The sequence below is a fragment of the Lichenostomus cassidix genome, chromosome 26, assembly GCF_008360975.1.
Source record: "Lichenostomus cassidix isolate B80296 chromosome 26, HeHo_3.0, whole genome shotgun sequence".
Lineage (NCBI taxonomy): Eukaryota > Metazoa > Chordata > Aves > Passeriformes > Meliphagidae > Lichenostomus > Lichenostomus cassidix.
Window position 1 is genome coordinate 1259392 of NC_139506.1, and position 12866 is coordinate 1272257.

Below are 12866 nucleotides of genomic sequence, written 5' to 3' on the forward strand. Positions count from 1 at the left end.
GGACATCAGTGACTGTCTACCAAACATCTACCCCAGACACCACCTCCAGCAGGGGTGAAGACATCTGGTCCAGGAGGAACTGATAGGAAAATTGAAGAATGAAAAATGTAATTAACACCAGAGGTGAGGAGATTCAGATCCAATGAGAAACTGAATATTGGGGGTTTGCTCAACTTTGGACCAATGAACACTGACCCAATACTTTTCTATGTATTTTTACTGTATAAAATATCTGAAGAATCGAGTAAAAGTCATGTGTCATGGAACGATTCTCCCTGCACACTGGGGCTGTGTGTAAATGAGATGATTTCTGTGGTACATTCTAGCCAGAACAACATCCTGGCCAGATAATAAAGCAATGCCTTGACTCTCTAACATTAAAATGTTCTTGGAGGGCTCTTGTTTCTCCCGCAGTTTCGGTGACAGAAGCAGAGTGCAGAGCTCTGCAGAGGTCAGGAGGGGACTGAGCTGCTCTGGGCAGCCACTCTCCCCCGTGGCACAGCAGCCCTGAGTGGGTGCCCGACTGCTCTCCCTCTCTGTCTCTCCCCTCGGGAATCCGGAGAAAATTGCTCCCATAATTAGGCCTCTGACAGCATAAACAGCACAGGGTCGTCTCTTTAATGTGTGTGAGCAGGTTGTAACCTGCCTCTCGCAGCACATGAGCTGCCTGCCTGCCAGGCTGGGCTATTTGTCACTTGGGGGCTGTGATTTGGGGTAATTGCTCCTTTTGATTGCTGATTTCCACATGGGAGGGAGTGTTGTCCGGGAGGCTGGAGTGCTCGCCTGGAGGGGAGGTGTTCCTGCACGGCATCCTCAGCCTGCTCCCCGCATCCTCCTGCCTGCCTGTCTGTCCTCAGCTCCCCGGAGCTCCGGGTTGCCCCAGCCTCCCTGCCAGCAGCCTACACGCACTCCGGGCTAAATGTGCCTCTCGGCTTCTTTCCTGGCAGCTCCGCGCCTCTCTGCTCACTTTCCTGGGTGTGTTTGAGTGTTTGCCAGGTCCCTACATGGAACTGGGACCTCCAGGATTATCAGGAGAGGAATGTGAGGCTTGCATGGCCTCAGAGCAGGGTGGCAGGGAGCCCCAGATGCTGCTGGGATATGTGCAGAGCCAGCTGGTGGCATCTCAGCACTGCGGGTGATACAGAACATAAAGGAGAACAATAACTCTGTAGAAGATGCCCTGATTTCACTGGGTGCTGTCTCAGGTGAATTTAGAGGTCCAAAGCACCCCCCAGCCCTAGATAAGGCATCATGCCTCACTGTTGCTGCTGATTCTGTCCTTGCCATGTTGCACTGGCACTGTCCCTGTCACCCCTGCCCTCTGGCTCCTCACTCTCTCCTCACTTCCTCCCTGCTGCCAAGGCAGCCCAGCTCTTCTCCCCAAGGCTAGAGGTCCATGCCAAGCCAGGAGCAAGGCACAAATCGAGGCACCAACCACAACCACTTCTCTGAACTCACCTCTCAAGGCAATTGACAGTGTCACTTGGGTCCAAGATGGGCTCTGCTCACTTGTATGGAGGGACTGGGAGGGGGGATGTGTCTGTGTTTGTGCACACAGGCTGAGTTTTCACTTTCCCAGAGGGGTGTGTGGCTGGGACATGCACACAGGGTCTGGAGGTGTGGGGTTTGGAGGTTTGCTAGACCTTCCAGGACAGGGGCTGCAGGATGCTGGGACTGGTAGCCAAGTGTTCCAGGTAAAGGAGCGCTGCTGTCCCATCTATCCAAGAGCAGATCAGGAATGAGTAAATCTTTTGGGATGTCCTGTCAAGCAGGAAGGGTGGCAACTGGAAAGATATCAGAGAATGACAGAATGGTTTGGGTTGGAAGGGACTTTAAAGCTCATCTCATTGCACCTCCTGCCATGGGCAGGGACACATTCCACTGTCCCAGGCTGCTCCAAGCCCTGTCCAACCTGGCCTTGGACACTTCCAGGGATGGGGCAGCCACAGCTTCTCTGGCCTCCCCATCCTCACAGGGGAAAATTTCTTCCCAATATCCCATCTATCTCTGCCCTCTGTCGATGGGAAGCCATTCCCCCTTCTCCTTCACTCCAGGCCCTTGTCCAAAGTCCCTCTCCAGCTCTCTTGGAGTCCCTTTAGGCATTGGAAGGAGCTCTAAGTTCTCCCTGGAGCCTTTTCCAGGCTGAACACCCCCAGCTCTCCCAGCCTGGCTCCAGGGCAGAGGAGCTCCAGTTCTTGGAGCATCTCCCTGCCCATCCTTTGGTTCCTTGCTTTTAACTCCTGTGCCAGTTTATGTAAGAGACCCAAAACATAAAACTCTTCCTGTGTGTGACCCTTCCTCTGCCCATGGTCACTCGGCAGTCTTCCAAGTGCTTGGTTCCCTCTGTCCCTCTCACTCAAACTCTCCAGAAATTCCTCTGCCTGGCAGACAGACATCCATTGAATATATCTGCAGAATTCAGATCCCACAGGAAATACAGTGAAATGGTTCCTTCCTTTCTTTTTAAAATGGAACAATAACATTTGAAGTGATGCTGCCAGTGTGACATCCCCTGAGACAGCTCTTAATTCACTCCTTCTGTGGAGGAGACTGAAGCAAATAACCCCAGCAAGAAGGACAGAGAGGCACTGCCTTTGCCCCAAGCATAGGGAAGAGGAGCTGTTCTTGCAGGGCTGAATTTCTCATCCACAGCACTTCAGCTGAGCTCTAGACCTGCTCAGGGCTCTTTTTAGGATAGACTTGATTCAGTGGATGTCCTGCTGTCCTGAAGTTTACACTGTGACACAGGGTTGGGAGAAAGAGGAAGCTCTGGATTTAAAGTGATTGATAGAAGAAGGAGAGAAGGGGTAGGGAGAGAAGGTAGAAGGGGAGGGTGGCAGCTGGGTACAGCTGGCTTGCTTCAGAAAGCTCGTGGTGGATTTTAGATTCTGCTCCCCCCCCTCTTCCACCACTCCCGTGATTTCTGGGAACATTCCTCCAGGCTTTGATCTGCATTCCCAATACACTCCAAGTTGGAACAAACTCATGGTTTACCACCTCATGGTTGCTGCTGTTCAGTTACCACAGGCTCAACCCTCCTGTATCTTGGGCTTCTTGGTCATGCTACAACTTCCATGGCACGCCCGAAGGCTGTGCTGGGCAAGATCGCTCATGTCAGGTGCTCAGGCAGCTCGGTGATGCTCTTATCACTCACATTAGGAGGCAGGAACATTGCCCATTGGCAGGACAGGACAAACATGTGTGTCCATATCCCAGCGAAATTTTCCCCTTGCCAGACTTTTATTGAGCGTGTCGGCCGCCCCTTTGATCTCCTGCTCCACTTGGTTTCTCAAGCACTCACCCTCTCAGGGCGGTGTGCCCAGACACTCCATGCTCCTGCCTAACCAGTGTCATCACGCCAAGCCTGGGCCTTCCCCATGGCACACAGGGGACCACGGGCCCCGTGTCGTGCCTGAGTTTGTTCTTGCGCTGGTGCGAAACAGGAATGAAGCCAATTAAGTCAACAAGTGAAAACATGGTACATTTGAGGAAAGGGCCAGGCCTGGACTCTTTCTTCTCACACAGGAATCTGCAGCTGGTCCTAGTCTGGTATCTCCTGAAGATGCCTCTAATGTGGTCTTTGCTGTCTCACTCCATCCCTGAGGAGAAGACTGTGCCTGTTTCCAGCTCTGCTCGCTGTACCCCCTCGAATGCCTGTTCCAACTCGATAGATTGATCGCATTTGTTCTTTTGTTTATGGTCCTCAAGCCAGTTTTCAACCCACATGAATGTTCATCTGCAAGCCAGTTTGGATTCATTTGCCAAGTAAGATTAGTAAGACACAGCTCCTTAAAGAACAGGACACTGAACACCCTCACTCCATCTCTTTGTGTTATAAACTCCACAGGTTTTCAGTTTGTTCCCTCCAAACCTTCAGAGCAGTTTTGACTTCTGATTCTACTTTTGGTGCCCCCAGTTGGGGTTCCCCAGGACAGAGTTAGTCGTATGGAAAGCAGTTTGCAGGAAAGTTTGGGCCAGCTATCTCAACTAGTAAGGATTTTTCAGTTGCTGAACACTCTCCCCAGTCTAAATGGAGTAGAAATAGAATGCAAATCTCTAAATTTTCAAAGCGTGTTGAATTTTATTTGGACAGCTGCAAGAACTTGGCCTCATTGGTCAATGCTCATGATAGAAAACCTCTTAGAAGCTCTTCTCTCTTGTCCTCACCTGCACCTTAGCCAGTGGTAAGGACAGGGATGACCAGTGCTAGCCATGCATAGAGATGACTTTTGGAATGCTTCATCAGGGGAATTATCCTTTAACTCTCTCTGTGCTTTTGTTCACCCACTGAACTGATAAGCAGTACCATCCTCTGTCAAGGATTGGTGCCAGCCAGGGGGATAGAAAGCCCTGGATGAACCAGAGCTAGTGTCCTTGTTGTCAACAACTTGTACCCTGGTGCCTTCTCTGCACAGGAGCTGTGGAGAATCCTGGGGGAACCACAGAGCCCAAGAATTCAGAGCTGCAGCTCTTTTGGGTTGTTAGCTCTTAGGCCACCTGGAAATGAAGAGTTGTGCCAGGCAAGGTGACTACCAAGGGAGCAGTGATTCTGCCTCCAAATCTCAGCATGGCAAAGCAAGGTCATGGCCCTACAAGCATTTATGTCTCCATAAAAGACCTCTCCAGCCTGCTGTGTCATGGAAACCCATCAAAGCTGCTGTCTCAGGACTATCCTACTCCAGCCATGTTCCTGCACTGCTCTGGGAATGGCTTCTCACCACAGTGCCAGCACAGGTGAGCATTGCCCAGAAATGCCAGCACCCCTTCCACAGGAGAGCTGTCACTCCCAAAGGAGTTGTGCCCCACAGCCAGCACCACGGCAGTGCTGCCTCCTACAAGAGTGACATTGCCTTGGAGAGAGACCCTGTGCTGGCCAACCCCCCAAAGGTGCTGCCAGGGAGCTGATTTGAGGACAGGGGGACAGAGGACAGCAGGCAGTGGGACACAGGAGCAGCGCTGGTGCTCCAGAAGCTGTGATGGCTCCACTGCTCCCTGGACCCGAATGGGAAGGGGGTTCCCTCACAGGTGCAAGGGAGAAGAAGGCTGCTGCACTCACATTCCCAGCATACATGCCTGCATTTTATTTCGTTTTGCTTTCATGCTGTTTCCTGGTCCCCCAGCCCTGCAGGGAAGGCCACATTGGGTCCTGAGCTGCTGCGCCGCACCGGCACTCCCATGACGGTGAGTCCCTCTGCCCGCGGGGCCCGAGGAGAGGCAGGTGAAAGAGCCAGTGGCTGGGAAGGGGTCTGATCTTGCCGCTGTGCCCCGAAGCAAGAGGTGAATGGCAATGAACACCTGCCTTTGGCTGCAGTTTCTCTTCTTGGCACTGAGCGCTCGTGCTTGGATTCAAAGCGCGGTAACAAAGCCCTTGCCGGCGAACACATTTCAACATGTTATTATTCCCAGGCCGGCTTTCAAGATCTCTTTCTATTCCTTCTGTACTGATTGCTCTTGTTTCTCTTGGCTCCCAGCTCTGGCTTTTCAGGCTTCATTAACTGGAATTTATTAGCAACTTTAAACAATCTTCCTGCTGCCAAAAAGAGAGAAAGAGAAGAAGAAGGAAAAAAAGGAAAGAAACAAAGAGGAGACATATTAAACTCTGGGCTGCTCCCTGCCTGTGTGAGGCCCAGGTTTGAACACCTCTATCTCTGCAGGTTTTCTTTGGAGGGAAAGCCTGGTGAGTGCCTGGGCTGGGACTGTCTGCTCACACAGCCTCTCCTGTGTCTGGAGCTGGAGGCTGGGGGGACAGAGGGGGGACAGGCTGTGCATGGTCACTAACAGCCCCTCTGCCATCGCCTCTCCAAAGGCAGCTGAGTCTGGAGAATCTGCTCTCTGGGCATCCCCTGAGCATGAGAATTAATTGCAACACCTTCCTGAGCAGCTTGCAGTGAAAACAAACAACTAGCAGGGCACACCTGAGGCTCTCATTGCTGGACGCATGAGGCCTTGACCAGACCTCACAGGGAGTGAGCTGGAGCAGTCCCTGTGCCCTCAGCTGTGCCCTAACCACAGCACTGCTCCGATCCCTTGCGAGACACCTTTGGTGTGCAGGGGAGGTGAGCCAATGCAGAAATGTCCTGTGGGACACAGCCTAGCTTGGGTGATGGCTTTGCTGTCCTCAGGACCCTCTCGTGTCACCCTGCTCTCGTTTTTCCTCACATTCCTCCAGCCAGTGTGGGTGTGTGCAGAGGACTAATGTACTCAGGGCTCAAGGGGACCCAGCAGCCTGGATTTGCAGTGCTCCACAGCACTGAAACCAGGCACATTTGTCCTCACTGTCCATGGTGCTTCATCCACCCATTTTTGCAGCTGTCTTCCCCCTTCCCATTATTCCTTTTCCTCAGCTGAACCCCAGCTCCAAGCACAAGCTCAGCCATGAGGGCAGCTGATCTCTGACTTCTGTCAAACTTCACTTCTATGAGGAGCCTGAGATGATGCTAAAACAGAGGAACAGAAAGAGGAGGAATTGGGAGATGTGTAAAACACCAGCTCTCCTCCATGGTACTCTGGGAGAGCTAAAACTGATGAGAGAGAAGATAGAATCAGAGAATCATAAATGTTGAGGGGTTATAATAGACCCTAAAGATCACCTAGTTTCCACTAGGGACACCTTCCACAGCTGCTGGGAGGGAGCAGGAGGAGAGACTCATGAGGAGGAGCCAGAGGAACATGACTACTGAAGAAGATAAGGGTTATATCAAGGACCAGGGGTGTCAGGAGTTCCTGGGATGTTTCTGGGCATTAGATCAAGGTCAAAGTATCCCTAAAATATAAGAGTTTGTATAAGATCATAGGATCTTGAAAAGGAGACTTTAAAATCTGGGTTGAATTTGGCGAATTTTTTGCTGAGGATCCTCTGATTTTTTCATAAGGTTCAAACACCTTTTTTTAAGGCATCTTGGTAATAAAGCAAATACAATTTGAAATACCATTTTCCTTTCGGTCTTTACCCAAAGTAAAAGAGTGAATGTTAAGAAGTAACCTGAAGGTGAAACAGTTTTCTCTCTCTCAGGTTAAAAGAAATTTTTGGGGTTGACCAAAGCCCCGGAACATCAGTTTTTGTTCACCTTGAACAGAATTTTATTAATTTAGTCTTCAGTTGCTCCAGCCTGTTACTCACCTGGTTTATCAAGCATATAATAGGGAACATAAGAGTGTAGATATTAAATGATTAGAGATCATCCAAAGGAGGGCAACCAAGATGGTGAAGGGCCTTGAGGGGAAGCTGTGTGAGGAGCAGCTGAGGGCACTTGTTCTTCCTGGAGAGGAAGACGAGTGGCAGGCACTGATCTCTTCTCTCTGTGACCAATGACAGGACCCGAGGGATTGGCCTGATGTTGTGTCAGGGGAGGGAATTGTTCACAGCCCCAGTCCTGACAGAGATCAAAGAGCATTTGGACAACACATTTGGGACCATTTCTTGCGAATGAGGCTGTGCAGGGCTGGGACTTGGACTTGATGATCCCTGTGGGTCTCTTCCAGCTCAGGATATTCTGTGACCCTGTGATACTGTGTAGGAGGCAGACTGGGGCCAAAATGCCACCCAAAATCTCTGGGGATGAGAAACCTGCTGAAGGCTTTACCATCTAACTGGAGACAGGCACTTGCAGCAAGGCTGAGCTGCAGCAGAATCCATTGTCAGCACTTCCTTGCCTGGAGGGGGGAAGGCAGGAGGGCAGACAGGCAGGTCTTCCTCCTCCCCAGGAGACACCAACACTGGGATACCTTCATTTGGGGTACGTGAACTGTCCCTCACTGCCCAGCAGGGGTTTCTGCTCTTCCCTCACTTGGCATGTCCCAGCACACGCAGTTCTGCCATGCGGATGAAGACAAAGGACTTGGTCTCGTGTGCTACGTGTCACCCTGGCAGCCACTGGGAATGTGTCCCAGGTAAATGAAATCAGCAGAGATCTGAGCTGTGAAACCTGAACAAACTTCCCTTGAGGATGTCTAAACAAGCAGGATTTGTTTGCTTGATCCTTATGCGTGTCCTGGCACAGAGGGTGATCCCAGCCTGAATGTCATGGTCCTGATGTAATGTTGTGGGATGAAAATTTGGTAAAGATATAAATGAAAAGAGCAGGGGAAATGCCAGGCAAGTTGTGTTACTGGTCGATGACAGCCCCATGAGTGCTGCACAAACTGTCCCTGTCCAGCTGTTGTTGAAGGAATCACTTTTAATTCCCCACAATATATAAAATCCTTGCTTGATTTCATACAAATTTCTTGATTTCCATAAATAGGATTACTATCTTACTGCTATCAAATTCAAGCAGACACTTTGCTATGCATAGATATATGATGCTGCAGTTTGCATTTCTTCCCCTGTGACGTTAATCCTTTCCAAAGAAGGCATTTTTAACCTCTAGTAAAATGTTATCTAACAACTTCCAATTATTTTTTCAGATTTTCCTCTTTAAATTTTTCCTCTTTGCCTGTTTCATTCATGATTATTTTTGGCTGTGGGAAGCTGGCTCTTTTGGAAGCCATGAATATTTGTTCATTGCTGGTTGAGACTGCTCTGTTTGCACATGACATAATCAGGACATGCTTGCTTGCAGCAAGACAACTGCTAATTGTACACAGCAGAGACTGCTCTGGGTGTGTGAAAAGCCTGACTACCCCCAGTGAAGGGGTTGGGTGTCCACACTTTGACATGGATGTTGATTAAAGGAAAAGAGAAAGGCTGCAAGATGGATGCAAAGTGGTGAAGAACCCACAATCTGGGCAGCTCTGGCTCCAAAGCCAAAACAGGATCAAGAATGCCTCCTTCTGGGCCTGGAAATGCCTGCTGGGGAGAGGGGCTTGGGTGGCTGGGGTCCTTACAATCTGATGAATTTAACATAGATGATGATCAGTTACAAGACCCTTTGAAGTAAAAGAATTTATAATATAAAATTATAGAATCATGCAATGATTTGGATTTGGAGGGGCCTTAAAGCTCATGTCATCCCACCCTCTGCCATGTGCAAGGACACCTTACAATATCCCAGGCTGCTCCAAGCCCTGTCCAACCTGGCCTTGGACACTTCCAGGGATCCAGGGGCAGCCACAGCTTCTCTGGCAACCTGTGCCAGGGCCTCCCCACCATCATAGGGTGTGAGGGTGTAAGGGTGATGTCTGTGATTCTGACATTTTGGAAAATACCATTTTTGAAATGCCAGTGTTGTGCCTTGTGGTGATGGCAAGATCTGACTCAGTGAAGTGAAAGTGTTTCATTTAGGCAGATTAAGTTGCAGTAACTGTTATAAACACAGTAAGTTTACAACACACATCAAATGCAGCATTAATATTAGTATTTCATGCAATGCAATAACAGTGTTTTGAAGAAACTGTGTTTTCCAGCAGAAGCTGTTGTGTTGAAAGTACCAACAGTATGAGAATAACACCTGGAGGTATTTCTCATGGTCAAGTGAAGTAAGACCATACAGGTGCAATTTACTCATGCAGAAATGGTCAACCTCAACATTCTGCCCCCTTGGCTCCCATTTTTGGGGCTCACAAAGGATTCCAGTGGTTTCTTGTGCTGCTGGGTAATTTTCACACTTTCAGAAGCAGGGCCACTCCTTCACTGACACACAGCCACATGCTGATCCCCAGGACTGAGACTGCTGCTTTGTCTGTCTGCTCAGACCTCAGTGCACACTGGTGCATGGGAGGACATCTCAGCCCCTGGGGTGAACTTTCTGGACTTCAGTTTTCCCGGGTAGTTTCCATCTGAACTGCAAAGCACCCAGGGGTTGATGTGTCTCTGGGCTGCAGGAGGCTGTGAGGGGAGCCCTGCCTGCATGAGGGTGAATGAAGCTCTCTGTTTGCTGCCTCTGCTCCAGGCTACAGTGCTGGTTTTAGAACAGGAGATTAGGGTCCAGTGTTGGTTTTTGAACAGATTAGGTTCTCTTTCACCTTGGCGTTTGGCACATGCATCATCTCAGCCTGAAGGTGATGACCTCAGTGTCACCGTAAGCAGGAGAAGCAAACAACCCCTGTCCCAGCATGCATTCTCCTTCCATCCAGCTGCAGGGACAGCACTGGAGGTTGTGACAAACACCACAGGAGCCTTTTCAGCATCCCCCCAGCACCCCAAGCATTCCCTGTCCATACTCACAGCTCCTCCAGGAAGCGCAGGTGTCGGAGCGCGCTGGGCTGCAGCTCACTGATGTTGTTCATGCTCAGGTCTCTGGCAGGAAGGAAAGACAGAGGTTTCAGATCAGTCATGCAGTGGTTTGCGTAGAATAAACCTCAGTGCCAGGCTCTGTGTCCCCTCTCTGCTAAGCAGGGAGGTTGAGAAGCCCCTGCAAACAGCATTTCCACATTAACATCTGATCCCAGCCCAGGCTCTGCCTGCAGAGGGATGGAGAGGAGTAGCCAGAGAGAGCTGGATCTTTCAGGGTGGTCTGCCTGAGCTTCTCCAAGTTATGGAGCAAGTTAGGACATTTCCCAACAGCCCGAGCAGAATTGCTGTCTCACAATTTTTGGAGAGTGAACAGGAAGCCCCGTGGCACTGGAATAGAACAGTATGTCCTTGGGCCTGAGAGCATCTCTGTCACCATGGTCATGCCAGCCCCCACAGGGAGCTTTTCCAGTGGACACACAGCTGCTTTTGAGGAGACAGCAACCCATGGCAGTACAAGGGGTACAACCCACTGGACTGGCTTTCTCTACACTGCAAAAACTAGAGAGCAATACCAGGAAGGAGGGGCAGAGGTTGGTTCTGTGGGTGACAAACTGAGGTTAGGAGGTGGAAGGATTGTGCTTGGCTGATTGTGCTTGTCTCACTCTGTGCCATCTCCAGCTGAAGTCTCATCTCCTCTGCTTAGGGTGCAATAGATCCTGCTGGAGGAGGCTGTGCTGGTAGTCAAAAGGTCAAGGGTGGCTGAGTTTTAAACCCTTTGCACATTACAGAGTCACTGTGAGCTGCCTGTGCAGAGCTCTCCTCAGCTGAGGGTGTGAGAGCAGCTAAGTCTGTACTGAGTCAATACACAAGCTGCTATTTGGTAAAAACAAGATATTTCTGGGCTCCAAGGCCATTCTTGAGGTCTGATAGCTGATAGCTGCAATCCTGCCCTCATGAGCAGCTGCACATGAAGAGAAGCATGCTGCTTACCCCAACCTCGACCAGGCTGTGCCCAGGTGAGCAAGGGAGCATTGACCTTTAAAACTAAGAGGGAAGATGAGGCTGAATTCAAAGCTGATGTGGTTAAAACCACTGGGAATAGATGGGGCTGAGCAAAGCCATCCTGGGCAGTGTCATCTGGGGTGCTGTGTGAGGCAGGAGGGGCTGTTCTTTGTCACTGTGCACAGACAGGGCACAGCTTGGCTTTGGGAGCTTAGGCTAAATAGCAGAGGCTGATGGGTGTCGTGGGAAAATGAGGAGAAACAACAACAAAATTAAGGCAATTTACTCTCTCCTTCTGTAAATCTCACAGACTTGAGAGCCAAAGGAGGGACATTCCCTGTCCTCCCAGTGTCACTGGCATTGGACTAAGGAAGGAGGAAGGTGGCTTGTGCTAAGGACAAGGACAGAAGCATGGTTTGCAGTCCCTCAGGAGAAGCCAGCAATACAAGAGGGACCTCTCTGAGCTGCTCCATCTACTCAGGACACCTGAGACCCCACAGGTCACAAATCATATCAAAGCATCTCTGCTGGCTTTGGGCTTTGGGCAGAAAATTGCTTCACTGGAAAACGCGTTTATTGAATAATTTACTGAAGTGCCTTTGTATTCCTCAGTAAAAAAAAAAGTCTGAGTTTTGCTGGTAAAGAGCAGAACACCTGAGGGGTGTGGGCTTCTGCATTTTGCACCACTTTCCACAAGAAAACCCCAAACCACCATGTTGTGACCAGCTCTGTTTGGCATTGGTGGGGGCAGGTGAGACATTAGGAAGGTTGGAAACTGCTTTTGCATATTCTCTGGAGAGGTGTCCTGTGACAAAACCACACACAAACCCCAGCCCTCTAAAAAATACTCCTGGCAAAGTTTTTTTCTTTATAACTTTCTCTTCTCCAAAGAAGTGGTAGAAAAACTTATGAGAATTCACCAAAAACCTATGAGAATTCAAAATTCTGTTTTCAAGATGAATGCAAAAATAAAATGATTGTCTGCACTGTTCTGTGTGCACTGCTGCATTCTATATTTTGGTGATCCTGGGACACAAGGGTTAAAATATTATTTTGTGCTGCTTCTATTTTTATTTTTAAACCCCCAAGGGCAGTTGCTACTTAGCACCCATTAAAACATCTTTTTTTCCTACATCAAAGTGTCTCCTGTTTGTGTTGTAATGAATCCGTCTGATGTTTTGACATGTTGTGGAACAATGTGAAAATAACGAGAAATAATGTAAAATGAAAGACTGTGGAAGAAAACACAGATCTGAAACACCCAAGATTTACTCAAAACTGTGAGGCATATTCCTTAAATTGCTGGCAGTGTAGGGAATACTCCTTGCTTGCTGCAGGAGACACTTTCCAGGCCTTATGGAAATGCCTTCTGTGCTGCCTGGGTGTGATGGGGACATGATGGGGACAGTGATGGGGACACGATGGGGACATGATGGGGATGTGATAGGGACATGATGAGGACATGATGAGGACATGATGGGGACAGTGATGGGGACATGATGGGGACACGATGGGGACATGATGGGGACACGATGGAGACAGTGCCTGTGTCACAGCCCAGGGTTGGTGGCTGCAGGGATGTGCAGAGCCCAGCATCAGTCCCAGCCATCATGGCTGTAGGGGGCTGAGGATATGGGAGGCCAAATATCATTTAGAATCACAGAATGACAGAATGGTTAGGGCTGGAAGGACCAAAGCTTTTCTCGTTCCACCTCCTGCCATGGGCAGAGACAACTTCTGCTATCCCAGG

The 12866-nt window shown here is 49.7% G+C and overlaps 1 protein-coding gene across 2 annotated transcripts in view; it reads right to left on the bottom strand.

The window, feature by feature from the left end:
* Nucleotides 1-12866, bottom strand: part of LGR6 (leucine rich repeat containing G protein-coupled receptor 6) — a 143755-nt gene that overhangs the window by 81313 nt on the left and 49576 nt on the right. For both annotated transcript variants that reach the window (XM_085082960.1, XM_085082959.1), the window contains exon 2: nucleotides 10106-10177. In XM_085082960.1, the coding sequence (XP_084939086.1) occupies nucleotides 10106-10177 (72 nt within the window). The remainder of the gene's footprint in view (nucleotides 1-10105; nucleotides 10178-12866) is intronic.